Below are 25,200 nucleotides of genomic sequence, written 5' to 3' on the forward strand. Positions count from 1 at the left end.
ATCAGACAATGCTTTTTGTAGATGGTATACCTGTATTGTTTCATATGCGATGCAGTGGGAACTTAACCATGTGACGTCAACGTTGAGTAAATCTTAGTAGCTTTTCTAATTTCGTATTGGACATACTATGCCTACTTAACGTTATAAGGACGAAGAACAACAAACATGATTCTCCAAAGAAATACAGCACTGCTGAGACTTTATTCACGGTCCAAGCCATGTATCCAGCTTTCCATTAATGGGCAGGTTATTTGCCCTGACGTGTGAACATAGTGAGAGACACCAAGTGATTTTGAAATGGTATATGGAACTGAATCTAGAGCAAGCAATCGGCATACGTAATTGTGTACGGGCATTATGCAATTAAGCTATAAAATATATTTCAATATAAAATATTTGGCCGATGTAATATTGTATGAGCGTCAGGCATATTTGTTTCATAGTTAACCCGCACCAGAGTGTCATTGCGATCATCTCCCAGATAGAACCTTGCACGGGCTCTGCTGGATCTCTGCGTCAACTTCAGGCAGGTTGGGATACAGTTATTGGGAGGTATATTCCGATATAAAAATACACAGGAATGTCATCATACATTGTCACTGTAATATTTCAACTTTCGACACTAGAGCAGTTATAAGCTGTGTGTATTGTTGAAACGTCAGGCTGATCTGTTGACTCCATTTGTCCACGTTGTCTAGGACTGCAAACAGAATACATACATTCAGATTAGTCTCTCTTTGCCTTACAGAAAAGTGTAGATGAAGGCGCCCAATGTTATGCAATGAGTTGCTTATTCTGGCGATATTAATGATTCCTTGTATGTCTTGTACTATACTCTTAACAACACAGGAGATATCTGGTATTATCTACCATATTATCGTTGATTAAAACCTAGAATAATGAAAGTTACCCTGTTCATGTAAAATGTTCGAATGAAAACAATTCGTGGCATATTGCGTACAACATCTATTGAAAGAATAATGAAAACAAATGATTTATATGATTATGACACAGTATTCACAAATGTTTGTAATATTTGGATATGTTGACAGTCCTGAAAAGAGATGTTTTATCAACAAAACAATGTTCGGCTTCCACTGTCAGTAAACAATTTGTATTGGAAAAGTTGCCTGAAAGTAACCTGTTTCACTCGAGAAACACCCTCCCAGAATATTTAATGACTAGTAGTCCCAACTGAATCTAGAAACCGGAATAGAGTATCTTTGAGACTTGTCCAAAGCATCAATAATATGGTTTAGTGGAACTATTGTTATAACCCATTAACAAAGAATAGACGGGGCCTTAACATTGAACTGTGAGTGAAGGGAGTTTAAACCGTGTCTCGGGTATTTGAGATGAAATTGGAAACCGTCGATCCACAGTGTGGACATCAGCCCTGGTGATTAGGATAGTATGACGTACGATATGCAGCCGTGGCGGTCTGTAGTAAGTTGGCGCAAACATGGACCAAAGGTAATGCACAACGATCGTTGGTAACACATCTATCTTTTACAGAAGGCATGGATTGTTTAGGCACCATTTCCTCCCAGGTTCCTCATGGAGGAGTGTACATTCCATGTGAATCATGTCCTTCAGTTGAAAAGTCTAATGGGATCAGTTCCCCGGATATTGTCTTACACGTTGAGGCCCAACCAGAACCCGCAGATGGCATCCATTTTGACACTTTTTCTTAACGGCAACTGAGACTCACGGAAGGCATGACCTGATCTGATTCCATTGGGTCCCCTAATCTCTAGTGGGTGAAGTTAGAAGAGTGAAGTACCATTGTCCTAGGTGCGATTCAACGTGACTTACCCGTTGACTACAGCCGGAACACTGGGGACATATCTCGCAGACACTTGACTTCTGAAGTCTACGAGGATGGTAGGAGACCACAGTGGTATCATCTGTAAGCCATAGGACATTATAAGAAATCACATTGTTATCATCTGTAAAATCGCATACATACTTAACGTCCAAATTATTAGTTACCCGTAACACATGATTTGGGACCACGGTGTTGTCATTCGCAAAACAATACACGACAATGGACCACAAGGACAGAATACAAACAAATCTGTGACACTTTCAAGGGAAGGACTCAAACCGAGGTAAGGGTCAGATACAGGCGAGACATGGGACAAGGGCAGACTGAAACCCAGATGGGGATCAGATAGACCAGACACAGTACAAAAGCAAATTCGAATCCACGAGAGGAACATGCCTAGGCAGACTAAATATCAGGGCTGCCTCATGTCTACAATCGTAGCCTAAAACATAAGGTAGGTATTGATCAAGTATAGATTAAGGATGAGGAAAGGAAGGGCGAGGGAAGTGAGTTGTTATCAGTGTCACATTGGATTGGTATAACTTAAATTTGATGTGAAATAAACCATCAATTGTGTTTTAGTGGTTTATTTAGTATGTCATCTAACATCCAATACTTGTATGTTGTCATAACAACATGGATATATCATCTTATGCAACTCAAACCCAGAGCCGGCTTAAATCCTGAGTCTTTATCAAACATGGTCAGTTAATGTTGTTATCATGCCTGTTATCTTGAAAGAGTCCACATGGGGTCAGTAATAATATCACGGAACGTACCCGGCTTGTAATAGTCCACCATGGAAATGTAGGCAGGTTTGTTCTTGGCCACCAAGTTCGTCCTGGAGCAAGACAGCTTCAGGCATGTAGAGGTCTTCCCAACCTACACAGAATACAAAGTATGTTTGGCGAAGGTCCATGACTCAATGATGCTATGGGGATGTTAAACTCACCCACAACAGGAGATCTTGCGGCATTGTCAACCCAGCATAGACATTCTCTGAATATCATTGGCCAAGATTTTTTGTTGCAGAGGTCAACTTTTCAACTCCCGGCTTTTTCACAAATATTTGCGAATATTCATTGAACTTTACACACACATTACCATCAGCCTGTAGCACAGTAAAAACTTACCGAATCAAAGTAGGCGACGACTTGACCGTCTGTCTGTTCTAGGCGTTTAAGTCCCGCTATGTTGCCTGCACTGGAGAGATCAGCTGTAAACCCGGATGGAATATGGATGGTCTCAACACACATCCCACTCGAACCGTCCTGGAGATGTCTTTGAAAGTAAATATGTCACAGTAACCTTAATCCTGATTAATCAACTGGCAGATTGTGGTGTCCACATGTTGAATAAGAAGAGGTGCCGTTTAAAAGTAATCTTGCTCTTCAGTGAGGGAAAAGCATTCCAGGTATATCACGTCGTGTCAGCGTAATGTGGGAGGAAAGTTTACAGTGATGCAGGTCTTAGACGTTTACCACTTTGGATGAAACCCACCAACTCGGTATACCGCTGATAAACCCAGAAATATTTGAGGGCGTACATGAGTTTCAAACCCACGATCAAAGGTTTTTGACACGGAACAGGGATGCATATCTGCACAGTGACGAGTGACACTTTACACGACTGGGCCACCTGTGCACCCCATATTATAAAGACATGATAGAAACACATACTTAGCACATGTCATTAGAGTAAAGCCGTTGGTGGTGTCGTCGAGAAGCACCGTGCTGACATCAAATACGTCGCTGGCGTCACCCACAGACTCTATGTTGTAAAACAGGCCCAGCTAGGAACGAAAGACAATAGCATGTGAAAATGTGACGACAAATCAACGTCAACTGTAACTTGATTAAGCTATATGTTAGCATTCTGTATATTTATATCATGTCCTTATGTGAGTGAGTTAAGATGTAACGTCGCATCGGCATTATTTCAGCCATTTAGCGATGACCTTATGTATATAATTTAATAGACATGCCCGTACAAGGATATTGTACCTCAACAACAGCAAACCCAGTGCCTTCTGCGGAAACCTTCAACTCGGGAGGAATGGACATAAGCTGAAATTCAGAAATTGAATGCCTCATAAACATTACAAAACATGACATGCTGTTTAACAGCAACAAGGCTGTATATATTGTAAATCATGAAATATGCCGATTAGTTGTTTTTATAGTTTTATATTCAGGGCTACTCGCATTCATTCATGACACATTCTCGGCTAGTGGTCGACACTCGCATATATTTGGTGACGTATTAGTTTCATGATTTACAGTATCCGACCGCGAGTCTGAAATAATAAAGTAGTTAGGCTAATGACAGAATAAGTCTTCGGCATGCATCACATGGTAGGGCTTCATGTAAACGCCGTGATACAACTGGAATACTGTTAAAAGCGGCGTTAAACCCAACTCACACACACATATAAATTTCGACATGTTTCTTCAACGTTATGTTATCGGTATCGATGAAACTGTGTAGGGGTTACTAACGTCGATGCTCTGTAGGACGAGGGCGTTGTTGTTGTTTACGGTGATGGTCCTGACTTCATCCCCGGCTGTGAGTTGGAGTCTGACGTTGTAGTTGTCAGGTTGCGCGCCAACCATGAACAGGGTCAGAGCCTCGAGGGCCACAGTCGTATCCTGAAGCATTTCAATGATGCAGTCTCAGATCCATACCAATATACAATTGTGCATTACTATTCACAATGTACTATGAAGACTCCTCTGTGGGGATTCCAGGTAAAATTAGTCCCCAGTAACATGTGCCCAGAGTCGTCTGAACTGGATTGGATGGTCAGACTTGGCTGATTGAATGTCATCAAGCCCCGAGTGCGTGTATATCTGCTTGAGCTGTCAGTCACTGATTTGGCGGTTTCGGGCTAGATTATTTACAGGTCACCATGATACAATTAAAACAATGACTGTGGCAATCCCTGTAAAGACAAACACAATTTTATCAGTACACATTTGCTCGCATGACAAAGAATGATGATTGTGTGAAAAGATCGCATTGTGTCTGCTTATCTCAAGCCCAAATACACAGAACAACTTAAATTGATCTTTGTGGCCATTTTGTTAAATGTTACAATGGAGATTGAAAATGGCAAACACTACTGGCCAGGCAATTCTAGGGGGCAATATGAAAGAGAGTGTAAGCAGTGTTGACCTGAACTAAATATCTGAGTTATAGAGTTCAAAAGTTTTAAAGTCACCTGAGAGGATATAAATCCACCCCTTGGGTTCCTCTGTGCCGACAGCCAGCGCATAATGCCCATTCCAGGGCCGAACTTATTGCGGGAGACGAAGGTCATTAGGCCGTAGGCCGTCGTCAGTATGTCGATTGGTTCAGATTTCACTTCGGTCTTTTTCTCGTTGGCATCAGTATTCACATCCCAATGCTTCTTACCATCTGCACAATACAAACATTGCTTGGTAGGAGTTTGGGAAGTACTTTGGATCACCCATGGTTTATTTATGACCTGTTAACTTTAGGACTTCGATGTCTGGACAAGGATCTGATATAGTATTACGTAGTTCGATGTAGTGCAAGACGTGATGAGTGTTTCGTGAGTACATAAATTTATCATTGTCATTAAACACAATATGAGGTGCAAAGGCTTCAAGCCCAACGAGAACAACGGTTTTCCATTTTAATTTTCAACGTCCATGCACCACGACAAGCTATACTTGAATTGAAAAGGCAGACAAGAAATATCGGTTAAGTAAGGTCATAACCAATACTTGATAAACGGTGATAAATGTATCGATCATGAACATACCAATTATTGTCATGCAAAAATAATATATATCCTTCTAATAAGTAGATTGTACTATTGCTGAAAAAACACATCAAATGAACAGTTAAACATGAAGCCGTAAAGACTTCTAAGAGACCAGTAGTAGCGAAAGCTCACTCTTGTTCTTAGCCACTTTCTTGAGCTGGTAGAAGGCTCTCCCAGAGTATCTGCTCCCGGCTTTAGACAAGGCATATGTGGTGATAGCCAGGGGGTATTGGGCCAAATGCTGAAAGTCCTGCCTCTCAAGGTACGTCATAGCTTTCTGCTGTATGTCCTGGAGACGTGAGCTGTTGACCTGTAAAAACCAAATAATCATATCTTCTGTAATATATTGTCAGATGGTTACTTATTGATCAGTCGATGGGGTTTAGCTATTTCTTGTTTTGTAATGAACGTCCCGTTCAGCAATATTCCAGCTACAATATGGCAGCCCGAAAACAGTCAAACCTGAACCAGACTAACCAGTGATTGGTTTTATGAGCAATGTCATCAATATATTTGGTCCTGGAGATGGGATGCTACATCAGCAAAGCGTTGGCTATCATTTAATTGTATTTTATTTCGAGAAGAGGAAAACCATCAGAATGGCCACTGAGCTTGCAACCTCTTGGCTCTGATCCAAATGGCAATTTAACAGACACACATTCACTTCTGTGTATATTATGTTAATGCATGCTAGTTTTATTCAATGGATCTGTTCGTTAAAAAGAGTTCCATTTCATATATATTGTACATGCACCTTTCAAAGAAATGTACCTTACCCGTGAACCATTGTGTCCTGCAGTCTCAACAAGGGCAATCAGCACGTAGGCAGTGAGACTTGGTCCGGAGCCCTTGGTACCCTGTAACCGAGTTTAGGAAGCTAATGTTTGTACACTACGAAATCTGTATCTGTCAGTTTTTTTTAAAGCTACGTGAGTCGTAAACGGTCCTTATTAAGACGAAATTTGTAAACAAGACATGAATGACCATTGTCTGCTAAATTGTCGCTTGAGGAGTACGGTGGGGGCTGCATTTGGATGAGCCTCTTGCATCCCATAGGCATGCTGTCATCATGGAATTGTGAGTTAGCTGCTCATTAAAATGACCTTAGAGATATTTGCCTCCATCCTGTAATATCAATGACGATATAGCACCCTGGCTCCCTCATTCAGACACCTTACGTTAATTGCGCCCTCGGCCAACTATTAGTTATTATGTGCATCCCTCCCCTTTTTCAAAATCCTGGATCTGCCTTTGTAACATGAGATTATCTAACCTGTAGCTGTTTGTCAATAACTCTGCCCGGTTCTACGAAAGCGCCATCACTCGTCTGCATGTCTGCGAGAAAGCTGAGAGCTTTGTCAATGGTGGAGTTGTCGACGTAGATGTATTGGCGAGCCTGGAAAAGCGACTTCACCACGAAAGAGGTTAGCCTGTTGAAAAACAGTGGTATCAAATACACGTCTTGAAATTATTGTCTTAAATAAATGGGTGATCTAATGACATGGGTCACTTGTATGTGAGGATATGAAGGCTTAAACGGTTGTTGTAGTGTAGAAATTGTGTTAAACGGATATAGCGATTTGTTTTTTAGAAATGATCCTGTGTCGTGTTTTCTGTATAAAATATGTACATTACTGACCGTTTAATAACAGCCTAAAGGTTTAATCACTTCCCTGCCAATGGACCTTTTAACTCCTGCATTGTATATTACATCCAAATCGAGACAAATAACCAGCATAAGGATTCCCAGCATTTGGGATTAGCAGTGTGTGTTAAAGCACTGGTCAAACTCGGAACACCGGTTATATATATTTTCCTCAGATTGTCCAGTATGTTTCTCACTTTGTCAAACTTCTAAGACCCGCACCATTGATATATATCGCCTCCGTCGTGAAGTTGATGAGAGTGGAATGTCGATGATTCTACCCACTAGCCGCGTTATACCAAAAGAGAGTGAGTGAGATAAGTCTAACTCCGCGTTGAACATATTCCAGTTGTACCACCAGTTATGTCGCGGCGTGTCATCTTAATGTGGGGGGAAAGATCGACGTGATGCAGGTCTCAGACGTTTACCACTTTGGTGAAACCGACGATCACGGGTTTGGTGCTTACAGACCTAGAAACATAATCAAATCGAACCAGGATTCGATCACATGTTTCACATGCCCAACTCTTAATAGTGAATTGCAGCAACTTGGACGACTGGGCCACCGATCCCGATGGCGCTGGACATTCAAGGGATAATATACACATGCACAAAAGTTAAGCGCCACCCACCATATTTGTGAGCTGTTACTTTTGGCACTTAATGATGACTATTATAACGAGATGCACGATTGTTATAAGCCGTATATGTAAACCTCATGTGATGCAAAAGTTGTCCCAAAGCAAGTTTATCTTGTGTTCCAAAAGAATATGAGCAGAAAGGAATTTTACCGAAGACCAGAAATTGAAGGATTAGAAAACATTGAGAAACTTTTTTTGTCATGTAACTGTCATCATATCAGCAGACCATATCATGTGTCACATAGACACCCTAGGGAGTGCAGAGTCTATTGCAAGACAGAAACGTCAGTAACGGATCCACGGACATTGACCACAGCTTCAACCCTACGCCTCATACTCATTACAAGTCGTTGAATGCTTCTCTGAGGAAAACGGTTCCATTCTTCATGAAGTGCGGCTTCAAGTCCAGCGAGATTTTGAACTGGGGATCAAGATGTCTGATTCTCCGGCCAAGAATGTCCCAGAGATGCTCAATCGGATTAAAATCCGGACTACAGGCCGGCCAAGGAAGAGTGGCAATAGCTTCTTGACGCAAATAAGCCCAAACTGCCCGACTGTGTGGTCTAGCATTGTCGTCCATGTAAACAGGTCTTGTCTGAAGAGGATGGTTGTCAACATGAGGGACTACCACTGGACGAAGAACGGCATCTTGGTATTGTTGGCCATTCAGGATTCCACGAATTGTCACCAGCGGAAGTTTGCAGCCGAAGGAAACACAACCCCATATCATGACAGACCCCCCGCCACATGCTAAGGTCTTCTGGATGTTCCTTGGTGCAAAACGAGTGTTAAGTTGCCTCCAAACACGTATTCGACCATCAACAGTTCGTAGCAGCATCCGAAACTCGTCAGACCAATGGATCCTTCTCCAGTTGGCCAAGTTCCATCGACTACGGGCACGACACCATATCAGACGATTTCGCATGTGCCTCTCAGTCAGTTGAGGACGTTTTACCGGTCTTCTGGCGTTATAACCAGCCGCTCTGAGGCGACGCATTACGGTCATCGTCGAGAGTCTCTGATTGGTAATCCACTGCAGTCTTAAATCTGTTGAAGTGGCAAATGGATTTCGTCTGACTATCCTGAAAAGACGTCTATCCTCTCTGTAAGAGGTCTTTCTTGGCCTACCAGACCTTTGTCTGTCATTGACATTATTGGTTTGACCATGTTTGACAATCAAACGAGTGATAACACTGTGATGACGACCCATTTGTCTTGCAATGGCCCTGCATGACATGCCAGCATTTTTCGTGCCTATCACTTGCCATCTTTCAGCGTTCGTTAACTTTCTCCTCACCATGGCTGATTTTCAACCTCTATTGGAAGGGGAATCTCACACAGGAGCAAAATGCAACCACGTGTCTGAAACTTAAAATTCACTATTTATAGGGTAGGGGAACTGCAGCAACACGTAAAGCACGCTTTCCTTGTGGTATCTGGACAAATTTGGGTTCATGAAACTATGGAAGCCTAATTCAGTCATATATCATCACATTTCGTATTTCTGATTCCCACACGTGATATCAAGAGACTATGAATATGGTGGCGCTTAAATTTTGTGCATGTGTATACAAGGACTGGCTATCTCGCAGTATAATGTGCCTAAGTGGGATAACCATGTTAAATGCACATTTTTGGGGCAAAAGTCGTTCGGACTTGTACAAACAGACAGACGTCCACGTGGATAATAGTGCAATCATCATGAACGCGACGTTAAGTGCCATTTCACATCACATCACCTTATCATCGATATTCATGAAATACCGTTCAAAACGACGCTAACGCCAACTCACTCACCTACTGATCACAGAGTGTAACATAGAAGGCACATGGCGACAGGTTTAGAGGATTATATCGCAGAAGGATTGGCTTGAAACGAGTTCCCTTCCATGTGTTCTGAAACACCATCACTTACTCACGCAAGCCTTACTGATTCACCATATCTCTCTCACTTACCACACACTTCCGGCCTCGTCTCGCTCTCCGAAAGTACTGAATGACCCGTCACTTCTCTGGTAGGACAGTTGACGTTGGTATCCTGAGGAGAGAAAAGGCCAGTTCTTAAAGTTTTCTGCTGTGACATGACTGAAGGGCAGGTGTATTGCGCAGTTTAGTGCCTTTAGTGTATGTTAATGTACATGATGTAGGACTTCCCTTGAACGACAGTGAGATCATAAAGAATAGGGTTTGTCATGTACAATGGTGTATGGGGAACATTTCCTGGATTACACACAATCAGCATGACACTCTCTAACTTCTGATTCTAGTCAATCATCATGCTACTCTCCAACTTCTGAGTCTAGTCAATCATCATGACACTCACCAACTTCTGACTCTAGTCAATCACCCACGACACTTACCAACTTCTGACTCTTGTCAATCATCATTACACTCACCAACTTCCGACTCTTGTCAATCTTCATGCAACTTACCGACTTCTGAGTCTAGTCAATCATCATGCCATTCGCCAGCTTCGGACTCTCGATAATCATCATGCCACTCACCAAGACCTGAATCTAGTCAATCATCATGCAACTCGCCAACTTCTAAGTCTCGTCAATCATCGTACCAATCACCGACTTCTGAGTCTAGTCATTCATCATGACACTAACCAACTTCTGAGTCTAGTCAATCATCATGACACTAACCAACTTCTGACTCCAGTCAATCATCATGACACTCACTAATTTCTGACTCTAGTCAATCATCATGACACTCACCAACTTTCGACTCTTGTCAATCTTCATGCAACTCACCAACTTCTGAGTCTAGTCAATCATCATGCCATTCGCCAGCTTCGGACTCTCGATAATCATCATGCCACTCACCAAGACCTGAATCTAGTCAATCATCATGCAACTCGCCAACTTCTGAATCTGGTCAATCATCATACAAATCACCGACTTCTGAGTCTAGTCAATCATCATGACACTCACTAACTTCTGACTCTAGTCAACCATCATACAACTCACCGACTTCTTAGTCTAGTCAATCATCACGACACTCACCAACTTCTGATTCTAGTCAATCATCATGACACTCGTTAACTTCAGACTCTAGTCAATCATCATGCAACTCACCTACTTCTGAGTCGTACAAATCACCGACTTCTGAGTCTAGTCAATCATCACGACGCTCACCAACTTCTGATTCTAGTCAATCATCATGACACTCACCAACTTTAGACTCTAGTCAATCATCATGCAACACACCTTCTTCTGAGTCTAGTCAATCATCATGACACTCACCAACGTCTGACTCTTGTCAATCATCATGCAACTCACCGACTTCTGAGTCTAGTCTATCATCACGACACTCACCAACTTCTGATTCTAGTCAATCATCATGCAACGCACCAACTTCCAGATAAGACTTGATCCTCTCCTCCAGTTCCCTTGTCATCTGTTTAGTAGCCATCAGGTAGTTGGCGATGTAGATATTGGGAGCAAACTTCAGCATGTTCTGTTCCCCACATCCAGTTGGCAAGGACAGGAGGTTTTCCATCCCATCAAGGCTTGGGCCAAGCAGGTCACCTTTTAAAGACAATAACTGATTCATGGTGTAACCAACCAATGCTCATTTGATTAACACATCCTGTGGATGCCTGTACATGCCTGTAAAACTCTCAATGTATCCACAGGATATTTTTACTTTTAAACTAAGTCAGTGTTACTTTACTACCCAAGTCCAAGTCATTGTGACAAAGCTGTAATCATTCAACTCAATGGCATTAATTACCTATTGAGACATCCTTTTCATCAACCAACAACCACCAGGTTTATGTAAATAATATGCCAGGAAATAGCAATTGTCAACGAAGAACTCCAAAAGCACTGTCAAGAAATACCTCTGTCACACAGCAATTTGGAGGCAAGTACTACCAATACTCTGTCACGAAATGCCTCTGTCACACAGAAATTATCAACCAAGTTCTTCCAACACATTGTCGAGAAATACCTCATAACAGCTATCAGACATATATACTACCAATTTACTCTCTACTGAGTCACTGTCACTGATATGCTCAGTGTCAACTTACCGGTCACTGTGAGCCGAACTCTTTCAGACCCCTCAACAAGTCCAGGTGGAGAGGAAACCTTAATCGTCTTGGAGAACGTTTTGTCTGATGTCAGGTCAACGAGAACAGGGATGTTCTGTTCTTTGCGGATACCTTCTGCCTATGTAAACAATCAATGTCTATATCATCTGAGATTGATATTGCGAAAGTACAAAGTAGACACAACGTTGCTTGACAACGGTCGGAGGATCTATACCGAAACGTCGCCATTACAGTAAAATAAAAAAAATGTTATCCATTACTTGTGTCTACTTTGTCATCCGTCAACTTCTGAGAAATGCAGCATTGATATTTAATGAAGCAATAAAGCGATTAAATGGCTTTGTTCTTCGTTCTGTGTCGCTATGGCATTTTCTTTGGGAAATGTTGATGACACTTTTTGGCCTGCTAGAGCTGAATGAATACTTTAAAACGGGATTTTAGGTATAATTGGTCCACTAAGCGTATCGTAAGTATCGACAGAATTGACAACCAAATGTAGCTTGTCTTGTCCAGACTGGATTATTTACAATCCAACGTATGACAAGAAACAATCAACAGCATAATTAATTAAAGATTAAAAAATATATCATTAAGACAATTGTCATATTTGATTTTTTGGATTAAGAAATAAATATTCCATCTTTTGGTTAAAAGACTAAGTTTAAAATGTGCCCCCAAGGCTTCTTGATGATTTTTTTATGACTAAATGATTTCATAACGGCATGTAGGTAAATACATCAAAACTACATGGTATAAGTGTATCTTTGCTCAGAGTTGATTTTCTCTTTCAGTTCAAAACATTTTTTATTTTTATTTCTTTTAGCCAGCTGCTGTATTTGATCATGTCATCAATCTCATTAAAATCAGACATTAGTTCTCGCTATCGCCAACCGAAGATCTGAGGACATCCCATTACGGGTCACATCAGAACGGCCTTTCTTCCGACTAATCAAAGCGTCGCTAACCAGATCGTGAAAGTGACAATCGGAATGTGTTTTCCAGTCATGCAACCTCGAAAACGTTAACACGGGGTATTCCGAACGACAGTTTAACGGCCCGACTGATTCCGTCAAAATTATCGTCTATCTCTCGCTTACGCTGGGCTAAACATTTGAACGGAGGAGGCGTTGCACAGTATGTGGGAAGCACTGCAATACAATCTCAACCATATATTAGAAATTCTGGAATGTTCGTTTGTTCAGGTTTCAAAATCTTAATCGAGAACGGTGTCAGCATTTTTTTCAAGCGTAGTCTGAAATGATAGTTGCCAGGTTGAAACGAGTGCCGTGAAGCTCGAGAAAGCTGCTTTTAAATTGGCTGATGTCGACGTCTTGTTAGTCCTTTCAGTCGTTCTACGTCCTTAATGGACTAACCTTTACTCTCAGTTGCCTCTTGACGGCGTCAGCTGCTGCTGGGGTTCTGGCAGAGACCTCGATGTCGACATCGCCAATGATTGAGGGAATTATTGGAAAGTACACAGCTTTGGCTTCACCAGGGCCGACTAGATACCTCTGAAGCTGCGGTTCAGAGGTCAGGTTTTCTTCACCATCAGAACCAATAACGATACTCTGGAAACCGCTGTTTTTCTTCAGCTCAACGGTAACCTATGAACATGTAATATGATAAGATATCGTAATAAATAGAGGATATTTCATGTGTTGAGGGAAATATTATGTTTCTCTCATCGAGTGACGGGGGAAAGGAGATATTTTCACGAGTGACGTAATGGGATGAGAGATACATGATATTTCACGAGATATATGGAATGTCCTATTTATTATATAGTTTTAGTGTAAGTGTCTATTGGATAAATAAATCATTTCATTACAAATGTAAAATTTTGAAACGTAAATTCTCCCCACCTAGCACACAGGGATGGTTCAAATATATAACAAAACAAGAAAAGTATAAACAAATTATTTAGGGTGACGAACCCTCTTTATCATACATTTAGATATGATGTTATACAAAATGAACTTTAACAAAAAAATATTCTTGAAAACTAGGAGACCGCTGTAACAAAAGTGTCGCTTTGCCAAACGAACAGTCTCGACTGACGAATTAAATGAGAAAATTTACAGTTCATAGCGAAACATTTACGAGGGAATAACAAACAAGAAGAAGTGATATTAACTCCATAAATGACCATCTGTCATTATTTTGCCTTGTCAATGGGGATCTAACGTGAAAAGAACGTCAACAGTTTGTGTACGGGCTGGATACTTATGATAAAGGAAGACAATTTAAGGGGAGGTAGCTCTTGTATGATAATAGTTCCGGCAAAGTGTTATGTTCATTGCAGGGAAAAATCAAGTGTTATGTTCACTGCAATAAAAATATCACCATTCTCAACTTCAGAAAACTCAGTCTGAAGTATATAATACATATGTCCATTCTCTCCCATTTTAGGTATATGTTATTCAAATTACCTATCGGGGATTTGACATGTGAAACTATTTTGTCCAACCAAAATTTACCACAAACATTTTTAGATAAGCGAAATACATGCAGCATTTGTAAATAAGGAGTTTGCAAAACGGATAAGCATATCCTGCCCTGTCCGTGGGCCCTCAAACATGTGTAAGATGTGATACAATCACCACTAAAAACCTCCGGTGACGTCGCATCTTTGATTAACGCGGGGTTTTCTCCTTTCAATCAAATTGAAAGCCCGGGGACTTTGAATATACACAGGGAGGTCTTACATTCCTAGTAAGACCTGCTCTGAGGTTCTAATTTTTTTAAGACGAAAGGTGTTACTTTGATTCAATAACACCTGCTTTGAGGTTTTACTTATAAATGGTTTCAATAAAGTCGCATCTGATGTTGATTTCTGACTGGTTAAAAGTCAAGATTATTTCACATGGAAATTCGATTATGTGAACCGAACCCCAAATATCACGTTCAGTAGTGTTACCAAGAACGCTTTAACCACTGGGCTACCTCACACCCCGACAGCAATGTTTACGAAGCATCATGCCACACTTCTGATATCAATGTCGACCGTGACCTACCTCTTGCACTGAGGGCAGGTAGTTGAAGACGTTGGCCTGGAGGACCACCTGCTCCCCGCGCACCACGGACAGCGGCAGGTTCAGACTGACGAAGAAGGACCGGAACACTTGAAGCTGTGCAACATAGGAATACAAACGTGGGCGAATGTGACTGATTTTACGCCATTTGGCATATCACGACGGGGGACGTCAAGGACGGGTTTCTCATAGTTTACCAACGTGGGGTATCGAGCCCGCGTCAACACTGTAACTTCTAGTCTACCCATATGGCCTCTTAAAAAAATTGGGGTATATGAGTGTGGTGTATACGGGTTGGAAATTGATGCAAGTCTCATAAATTCATCGGCATATTGAATCGATAAATATAATATCTGAGGAACCTAAATTAAATGTGACGCAAAACTAGAGTAAAAGAATTAGCGGGAGAGGAAGATGGAAGACGGACGGTCACCCAAAGCATAACCGCATATAGGGCAATACGCAGAAAGTGACGCGGATTCTTACAATTATCATATGTTAATAAATATACGAGATTGTGGCTTTATGTTCACCTTCGCCGAGGTAGGTGTTACTCCGAGTCCGGAGCGTGGGCTGATGGCGAAGGCACTGGCCACCCAGGATGTAATAGTGTCAGGGACAGTTGTCTGGATCGATGCCCGCCCGTCCGGTCTGCATCACAATGAAACAAAAACAGGCTATCTTTGCGACAATCATTATATTATCATAACGACACCAATCTTTGTCCTTCCTATGTTTCCTTGCATTTTAGCCCAGTTATCTCTGTTTCTGATGAAGACCTCACCACCATTACACCTGTTTATTAGTTTTTCTGAAGTTTGGAAAAGTGATGTTTTCATTGAAGTGAACATAACACTTGATGTTTCACTGCAGTGAACATAACACTTTGTCGGAACTATTGCCATACAAGAGCTACTTCCCCTTCAATTGTCCCCCTTTATCTGGCCCGTACACAAACTGTTGACTTCCTTTTTACACTAGTTCCCCATTGACAAGGCAAAATAATGACAGATGGTCATTTATGGAATTAATATAGCTTTTTGCCTTTGGTTACACTCTTTAAAATGTTCCGTTAGAAACTGTAAATTTATCATGTAACTCGTCAGTCGAGACTGTTCGTTTCGCAAAGCACCATTTTTGTTTCTTGACCAGCGTGTATCCCGCCGCTTCCAACATCGGTCTCATAGCTTTCAAGAATATTCTTTTAAAGTTGATATTGTATACAATCATATCCAAATGTATGATAAAGAATTTTAGTGACTTCAAATAATTCTTATCCCTTTTGTTTATATTTTTTAAGATTTTGCAAACTCGGAACTACAATAACAAGGGTTGTGAAACGTCCCTCTGAGTTAGGTTACTTTTCAACATTTAAAATTTGTAATGAAAAAAAAAATCACTTTCCGGAAGACAACTACACAAAAAGTATATACTTAATTGGATATTCCATGTGTGAAACTATCTCCTTTCACTCGTCACGGGATGAGAGAAACATGATACGACACGTGAGATATCCTCTGTATATTATACCCCATGCTGTCTTGATAAGATCTGCACAATTCAGCTGGTCATGTTCTCGCGGTGAAAGTAGACTCACCCGACTGTGGTATTCAGCCACAACCACGTCTCCGGGAAGATCTCTCTTACTCTCTCCACCTTCTTCAGAACAGGGGAAGTGGGTACAACCATATTTCTAGACATTGGGGCAGCAGGGGGACTGTCAAAAAGTTGTGGTGACCCTGTTAAAACATTCATTTCTGTGTTAATCTTGGTTTGTTGTTACTGTTTTTCAAGGTTACTATCCCTCGAATGTAACCGTTAATGAAATGATCACATTAATATAACTGCCGCTCATCGTCCAATTTCATCTTTTGTAACTTTTCTTCAATATGTTTCCTGTCATCGAATGTTATATTTCATGCAATGTTACTATTCTCCCAATTTTGCTATTCCTCCCATCTAACATTTTATCCATTATTACTATTGGTCCTGTGCAACCTTTCAGCCATTCTTACTATCCATCCCATGCGACCTTTCATCCATTCTTACTATCCATCCCATGCGACCTTTCATTCATTCTTACTATCCATCCAATGCTGCCTTTCATCCGTTCTTACTATCCATACCATGCTGCCTTTCATCCATTCTTACTATCCATCCCATGCGACCTTTCATTCATTTGAACTATCCATCCCATGCTGCCTTTCATCCGTTCTTACTATCCATCCCATGCGGCCTTTCATCCGTTCATACTATCCATCCCATGCGACCTTTCATCCATTCTTACTATCCATACCATGCGACCTTTCATCCATTCTTACTATCCATACCGTGCGACCTTTCATTCATTCTTACTAACCATCCCATGCTGCCTTTCATCCATTCTTACTATCCATCCCATGCGACCTTTCATTCATTTCAACTATCCATCCCATGCTGCCTTTCATCCGTTCTTACTATCCATCCCATGCGGCCTTTCATCCGTTCATACTATCCATCCCATGCGACCTTTCATCCGTTCATACTATCCATCCCATGCGACCTTTCATCCATTCTTACTATCCATCCCATGCGACCTTTCATCCATTCTTACTATCCATACCGTGCGACCTTTCATTCATTCTTACTAACCATCCCATGCTGCCTTTCATCCATTCTTACTATCCATCCCATGCGACCTTTCATTCATTTCAACTATCCATCCCATGCTGCCTTTCATCCGTTCTTACTATCCATCCCATGCGGCCTTTCATCCGTTCATACTATCCATCCCATGCGACCTTTCATCCGTTCATACTATCCATCCCATGCGACCTTTCATCCATTCTTACTATCCATCCCATGCGACCTTTCATCCATTCTTACTATCCATACCGTGCGACCTTTCATTCATTCTTACTAACCATCCCATGCTGCCTTTCATCCGTTCTTACTATCCATACCATGCTGCCTTTCATCCATTCTTACTATCCATCCCATGCGACCTTTCATTCATTTCAACTATCCATCCCATGCTGCCTTTCATCCGTTCTTACTATCCATCCCATGCGGCCTTTCATCCGTTCTTACTATCCATCCCATGCGACCTTTCATCCATTCTTACTATCCATCCCATGCGACCTTTCATCCATTCTTACTATCCATCCCATGCGACCTTTCATCCATTCTTACTATCCATACCATGCGACCTTTCATCATTCTTACTAACCACCCCATGCTGCCTTTCATCCGTTCTTACTATCCATCCCATGCTGCCTTTCATCCATTCTTACTATCCATCCCATGCGAACTTTCATTCATTTTAACTATCCATCCCATGCTGCCTTTCATCCGTTCTTACTATCCATCCCATGCGGCCTTTCATCCGTTCAAACTATCCATCCCATGCGACCTTTCATCCGTTCTTACTATCCATTCCATGCGACCTTTCATTCATTCTTACTATCCATCCCATGCTGCCTTTCATCTGTTCTTACTATCCATCCCATGCGGCCTTTCATCCGTTCTTACTATCCATCCCATGCTGCCTTTCATCCGTTCTTACTATCCATCCCATGCTGCCTTTCATCCATTCTTACTATCCATCCCATGCGAACTTTCATTCATTTTAACTATCCATCCCATGCTGCCTTTCATCCGTTCTTACTATCCATCCCATGCGGCCTTTCATCCGTTCAAACTATCCATCCCATGCTGCCTTTCATCCGTTCTTACTATCCATTCCATGCGACCTTTCATTCATTCTTACTATCCATCCCATGCTGCCTTTCATCTGTTCTTACTATCCATCCCATGAGGCCTTTCGTCCGTTCTTACTATCCATCCCATGCTGCCTTTCATCTGTTCTTACTATCCATACCATGCGGCCTTTCATCCGTTCTTACTATCCATCCCATGCGGCCTTTCATCCGTTCATACTATCCATCCCATGCTGCCTTTCATCCATTCTTACTATTCATTTCATGCAACCTTTCATCAATTGTTACTATTCATCCCAGGCAACCTTTCGTCCAATATTACTACCACTCCAAGGCAATCGTTCATCCAATGCTACCAATCGTCTCTCGCAACTTATTCAAAAGCATATTTGCAGACACGTGCATCTATCAACTACAATGCCTGGTGTTATGTGGCAGTGTTTTTTCATTGGCAGAAGGGTTGATTGCAAGTGGCAAGTGTGTTGTTCAATAGTTCAAGTAGATTCTACATGGATAATAAGGACTCGACAAAAACCTCACCCATAGGTCCAGATGAAAATGAAATTGGGTGAGCATCATAACCTCCACCATAAGAGCGTGCGCGTTCTGCGCGGGGCAGTTTTGCATCAGTGATTACAACGACTCCAGCTTTCTGCAACATCACATTTATACAGGGAAAAGATCATATCTACAAAATCAATATACGTTGATAAAACATACCAACAACATCACATTATGGAGGAGTTGATCATATAAAAATCATCACAGTATAAAGGGACAGAATATATCTACAACATCACAGTATGGAGGGACATAATACATCTACAACATGACAGTATGGAGGGAAATTACATTTATTACTTGCCCGTGAAGAGATCACCCGTTTAATAAACATACAGCTTTATTACACATTGTGTAATACCAAAACGCGTGCTTATGTACTCTCGGAACACGTTTCACGAACAAATATGAAAAGCTCTCAACATCCCTTGGCGTATTCAACGACATTGTGTGTGGAGATGATAGATCACTGGGAGGAGCTTATGCACACTCGATGACCCCAGCAACCTTGTTGCTAGGCTGACGTCACTTGACATTGTTTCGCCAATGGATCTTGCAACAAAATTCAACAAATTACGTCATCGGGTATTGTGACGTCATTGTAAACTTTGAGCTGCAAGGCCCCGTTCCACAAGGCGATCGCACTCTAGCGCAACGAGAGTCTTTAGTCTAAGTTAAATTATGTGAGTTGTGATAGCCTTAGCACTACGATAATTTTGTGGGACGAACGCCTGAATTCTAAAGGTGGACCATTGTATGATATTAAATTCATACGTTTCAACTTTTGACGTGTTTGAAGTATTATTCTGTTAAACTCAATTGGATTATGCCATGGATCGTGTAGGTGTCAGCCTATTTACGCTCAACAGTATAATTCTAAAACATTATAAATGACAAGTAATAAATAAAATACTAAACTCGCTCTCGTGTAAAACCAATTTTATGGAATAGTTGTGGTATCTGACGAGCGAAAGCGAGTCAGATACCAGAACTATTCACGAGTTTCATAAAATTGGTATTACACGGGAGCTCGTTTAGTATTCTATATATCTACAACATCACAGTATGGAGGGAAATTACATATCTACAACATCACACTATGGAGGGAAATTACATATCTACAACATCACACTATGGAGGGACAGAATAAACCTACAACATCCCAGTATGGAGGGACAGAATATATCTACAACATCACAGTATGGAGGGAAATAACATATCTTCACCATCACAATAAGGAGGGACAGAATATATCTTCAACATCACAGTATGGAGGGACACATTATGTCTACAACATCACAGTATGGAGGGACATATTATGTCTACAACATCACGGTATGGAGGGACATAATATATCTGAAACATCACAGTTTGGAGGGAAATTACATGTCTACAACATCACAGCATAGCAGACATGTTCCTCAAAGTTACATCAAGGCTTTTTCTCTGAAGCAGTAAAAGCGACAAAGTTTAATAATAAATAAAAACTGCAAAACGCGTTCCAAATTCCCTTGTTTTGACTTTGCCAATCCGAGCAGTTAGGAAAGACAACACATAACTTTATAATCGGGCAAATCTGGCCTTTAACAGACCTAATATGTATAAAGGATCTGGTACAAACTAACCCATATGGGAAGTCCTGGAAATTATTTCCATAATTTACGGTGCATGTTTTACATATCCCGAGAAGCAACTTTTATGGACTAATTGCCTTTTTGTGGCATTTGGAGCCGATGCTATAAACGCGCCCACGTGCATACTAGTACTGAAGAACTGAGATAACCTATGTGCTACTTACAAGTTCTGTCTATGACCTCCTTGATCTCACCTGGAAAATTTCTGTTGCACTCGTGCCGGATGTTGGAACCGGGAAACTCCATCTTAAGAAGTCAACGCTTGGGGCGGTGTAATCATACTCTCTGAGTTCCTTCATCACCTGGGCATCCACAGAGAGAAATAAAACTGATTCAAATGGCTAAGGCTTGGTTACACATTTAATCAATGCATACTGAGGTGCGAACGCTTTAACCACGAGGCTACCCGACCGCCCTCTGTCACATGAGAGTTTCATGATGTTATATGTCACGATGTTGCTTACTGTCAGGGCATCGCTTCATTTTTGAAATGATTATACGTGTGACAGTTGGGGTTTGTAACTACACTTTCCGCGTTATGGTAAAACATAATGTATAAAAACTCCGGAGAATAATCAGTCTTTGTTGTCCGCGGTGAAAATATTATGAATGGATCACTAAAAATCAGTGATGACATGGTGTTCACAAAATGTGCAAGCATAAGACAATATCTACCACAATACACCCTTTGCTAATCTCCGTCCAATATGTCAGAACTTACAAGAACCCATATTGAAATTAGTTTCGTGCATGTGACAATCAAATGACATAGGGGTAGTCGTCAACCTTTCATTATTGATCAAATTGTTTTCCCTTTGCTTTTGTCTTGCAATCAAAGTTAAGACCTAATTTATGTTAAGCACAGAATGATCTGTCTTCAAAAACGGCCGTCACGTCATACGTTCTAGATGAGACAGGATTTAGCGTTACACAGTTTATGGTCAATTCATGCACTACCACTACTCCATTGCTGACCAAGGTATTATGCAGTTAACGGAACAAGCCGAGTGGACCCGAATGTAGTCAATACACATGTAAGCTGTAACAAGATACCTGGTCTGTTGAGATGTCATTTCCGGTTTTGAGAAGCTGCACGCTTTGGTCCACGGCCAAAAGGAAGGCAGATGATTGGGGATCCGCCGTGATGTCGACTGTCACATCCGTGTGGGGCTCCGCCTTCTTGGTGCTGTAGGCGATACCAACCTATCAATAGATAAATACCTATAATTCAAAAACAGTCCCGAATGTTGTATCAGAAAATACCTGAAGCACTCGTGACATTCCAAACTTCAAAAAGTAGCGTTCGCATGGCGTTATCGTAGGATCGTTATGGTAGTACTACGCAATGACTTATTTACTTCAATATTTAATCCTGAATGAATGGCTGATCACCATTCGTGGGCATCACTACAAAGCACTGTCCTGGAAGACGTTTACTTATGGTAATCTTACAACCTTGTGTGACTACTGTAACTTGACTCTTGTGCTTTGACACTGCTATTGAACCGCAACTGACCGTGACCCACAAAGCAGCATCAACAACCCTAATCGCAGCACTTTGATTTGTTTCATGATCTGTACTTATCAATCCCCGCAAAGCAGTTTTGACATACGCCAGTTGTAGCACCAATATCTCTTTATTAAACTTCCTCTGACTGTACCCCGCGATGCAGCCTTGACAAATGCTCGTCACATCACTAAGCCCTCTTTATTGCACTTCGTCAGACGGCACAGCGCAAAGCAGCATTCCGATACACAAGTCGTACCACTATGATCTATTTATTGAACATTCCCCAATTTAGTCGACTCTTACCAAATGCTTAAGACCTGTTCTAACCTGAGTTCCCATGGAGGAAGATTCTTGCTATTATAACACCGGGTCTCATTCAACAAAGCGATCTTTACGTTACGGCAGTGGAAAGTCTGTGTTAAAGTACGATATTGTGTTCACGAAAGTCTTAGTGCAGATATGGCTTTGTGAATCCAGGCCCTGATCTGTGTAGAACACCTGGTGTTAATGATTATACAAGCGTCTCACCATGCCCTGATCTGTGTAGAACACCTTGTGTTAATGATTATACAACTGTATTACCAGGCCCTGATATGCGTTGAACACCTGGTGTTAATTATTTTTTTAATCGTCTCACTTTGTTGGCGAAGACTCCGTCCACGTTGAAGCTGATAGAGTCAGCAACGATTTCCCCGTCGGGTGTGACGAAATTAACGAGGATGTGTGCCGTGGGAGACATCGTGGCGAGGACGGGAACGTTGAGAATGAGAGATTTGTCTTCTGTGGAGATGGGGCGTACTATTCCACCCTTCACCACAATCCCACGAGACATAATCTGTAACGGACCAAAGCATAAGGAGCCTTGAATTTTACATTTTACAATGGATTAGTGATATGTCTAGATGAGGTGATGTGAAATTGGGATGAACATTTACAAAAAGAAGATATATTAAGATAAAAAATAATTTCCTGAAAGTTGTCCTGTATATAAAATCTATCAATTTGTTAAAATTCTGAAATTGCGGTGAGGTGAAATGGGTTTAACGTTGCGTTCAAGATTATTTCATTTACATAGTGACGTGCATGCAGATGCATGTGTGGCTACTTTTGTTTGTCCGGACGTTTGTGGGCTATCTCAAACAGAGTATACTTTAATGCCGTGCGCCAGGCAGGGTAACTACAAAGACCATCTTTCAACGTATTTCGTATGACGCGGCCGCATGGATCATCCATATGAAAGGCATCTTTGGTGGCTTTGCACAGCTGATTGACTAATATGATTACCTGTTATAAGGGGTAATATTTACCTTTTATGAAGGGTCATATTTTACTGGTATGAAGGGTCATATTTTCCCGGTATGAAGGGTCATATGTATCTGGTATGAAGGGTCATATGTACCTGGTATGAAGGGTCATATTTACCTGGTATGAAGTGTCACATTTTCCTGGTATGAAGGGTCATATTTACCTTGTATGAAGGGTCATATTTATCTGGTATGAAGGGTCATGTTTATCTGGTATGAAGGGTCATGTTTATCTTTTTATGAAGGGTCATATTTACCTGGTATGAAGGGTCATATTTACCTGGTATGAAGGGTCATATTTATCTGGTATGAAGGGTCATATTTACCTGTTATGAACGGTCATATTTACCTGGTATGAAGGGTCATATTTATCTGGTATGAAGGGTCATATTTACTTGTATGAAGGGTCATATTTACCTGGTAAGAAGGGTTATATTTACCTGGCATGAAGGGTCATATTAACCTGGTATGAAGGGTCATATTTACCTAGTATGAAGGTACATATATACCTGGTATGAAGGGTCATATTTACCTGGTATGCTACCTTTCCAGGGGGAGATGTCGCCTGGATTTCAAACTCGGCGTTGTCACCAGCCTGCAGCATAAAAGACGTATATATCATGCAAAAAGTAAGTAAAATGTCCTAATGCAACATCCGAGAGCACTGTGTGATACTTAATAATGTGATAAATTTGCATAACTATATGCAATGAAATGTATGGACGAGTGAGTTAGGTTTAACATTGTTTTGATGTGGGGGAAAAAGCAACGTGTGATAAATCTTATATACAGTATAATGCCGACATACAAGGTTCATAGTAGGGGGAAACCTGGTATTTGAACACACGAAATTATATCCTCGCATGGCCAAGGGAAACAACTATGTATATAGGACCTTGGCGCATTAGATTTCTGAGTTACTTGTAAATTAACATGTTTCGAAATGAAAGTTCACACTAATAAATCGTACTTTCAGATTCATTGTGCGGAGCCTGACTTGAACATAGGTTTCGCTCCTTGAATGACTCTTGGACACATACTTGGAAGCGTGGATGTTCTTGTAGTAAGCCTGGAACAGAGACACACATGTAGAACAATCCCATGCTGGAATCACTATCACTACAATGTTCCTAACGCTTACACTATGTCTGATTGCTTTTATCCGAGACGAAATGTGTATCGTGCACAATGGTAACCCATGTAATAATAATGAAACATGATGCCTACCCTTTAGCTATTTTATCTCTTACTTTTACTTCTTGGACAATCTAGATGTATTTGAAACAAACAGACGTGATCATTCATTATATGATTACATGGCTTCAAAATATCATATTTTGCTTCATAATGTCGCCTCGTTGTTTTACTTATCAACTGTCTGCTTGTCGCTTAATAATGTAATGTGGTGGCTTCATTCTGTCACATGAGTGAGTGAGTATGTTTTTTTACGACGCTTTTAGCAATATTCCAGCGATATCACGGCGGGGGACACCAGAA

The 25,200-nt window shown here is 41.2% G+C and overlaps 1 protein-coding gene across 1 annotated transcript in view; it reads right to left on the reverse strand.

Moving 5' to 3' along the window:
- Positions 1-172: 172 nt before the first annotated feature.
- LOC124144485 (CD109 antigen-like) overlaps positions 173-25,200 on the reverse strand; it is a 36,785-nt gene continuing 11,757 nt past the window's right edge. Inside the window, exons 13-36 of the mRNA XM_046513900.2 lie at positions 24,674-24,772; positions 24,236-24,298; positions 23,037-23,234; positions 21,943-22,092; positions 21,084-21,191; positions 19,235-19,346; positions 16,594-16,735; positions 15,530-15,647; positions 14,979-15,092; positions 13,338-13,568; positions 11,944-12,082; positions 11,261-11,437; positions 9,861-9,942; positions 6,892-7,048; positions 6,395-6,475; positions 5,751-5,928; positions 5,049-5,245; positions 4,327-4,476; positions 3,832-3,894; positions 3,508-3,620; positions 2,962-3,109; positions 2,608-2,710; positions 1,816-1,907; positions 173-700 (exon numbers count right to left, since the gene is read on the reverse strand). Coding sequence (XP_046369856.2) covers positions 695-700; positions 1,816-1,907; positions 2,608-2,710; positions 2,962-3,109; positions 3,508-3,620; positions 3,832-3,894; positions 4,327-4,476; positions 5,049-5,245; positions 5,751-5,928; positions 6,395-6,475; positions 6,892-7,048; positions 9,861-9,942; positions 11,261-11,437; positions 11,944-12,082; positions 13,338-13,568; positions 14,979-15,092; positions 15,530-15,647; positions 16,594-16,735; positions 19,235-19,346; positions 21,084-21,191; positions 21,943-22,092; positions 23,037-23,234; positions 24,236-24,298; positions 24,674-24,772 — 3,021 coding nt within the window. The 3' untranslated portion in view covers positions 173-694. The remainder of the gene's footprint in view (positions 701-1,815; positions 1,908-2,607; positions 2,711-2,961; positions 3,110-3,507; positions 3,621-3,831; positions 3,895-4,326; positions 4,477-5,048; positions 5,246-5,750; positions 5,929-6,394; positions 6,476-6,891; positions 7,049-9,860; positions 9,943-11,260; positions 11,438-11,943; positions 12,083-13,337; positions 13,569-14,978; positions 15,093-15,529; positions 15,648-16,593; positions 16,736-19,234; positions 19,347-21,083; positions 21,192-21,942; positions 22,093-23,036; positions 23,235-24,235; positions 24,299-24,673; positions 24,773-25,200) is intronic.

The sequence above is a fragment of the Haliotis rufescens genome, unplaced genomic scaffold (genome assembly GCF_023055435.1).
Source record: "Haliotis rufescens isolate VD_foot unplaced genomic scaffold, xgHalRufe1.0.p SCAF_7, whole genome shotgun sequence".
NCBI lineage: Eukaryota > Metazoa > Mollusca > Gastropoda > Lepetellida > Haliotidae > Haliotis > Haliotis rufescens.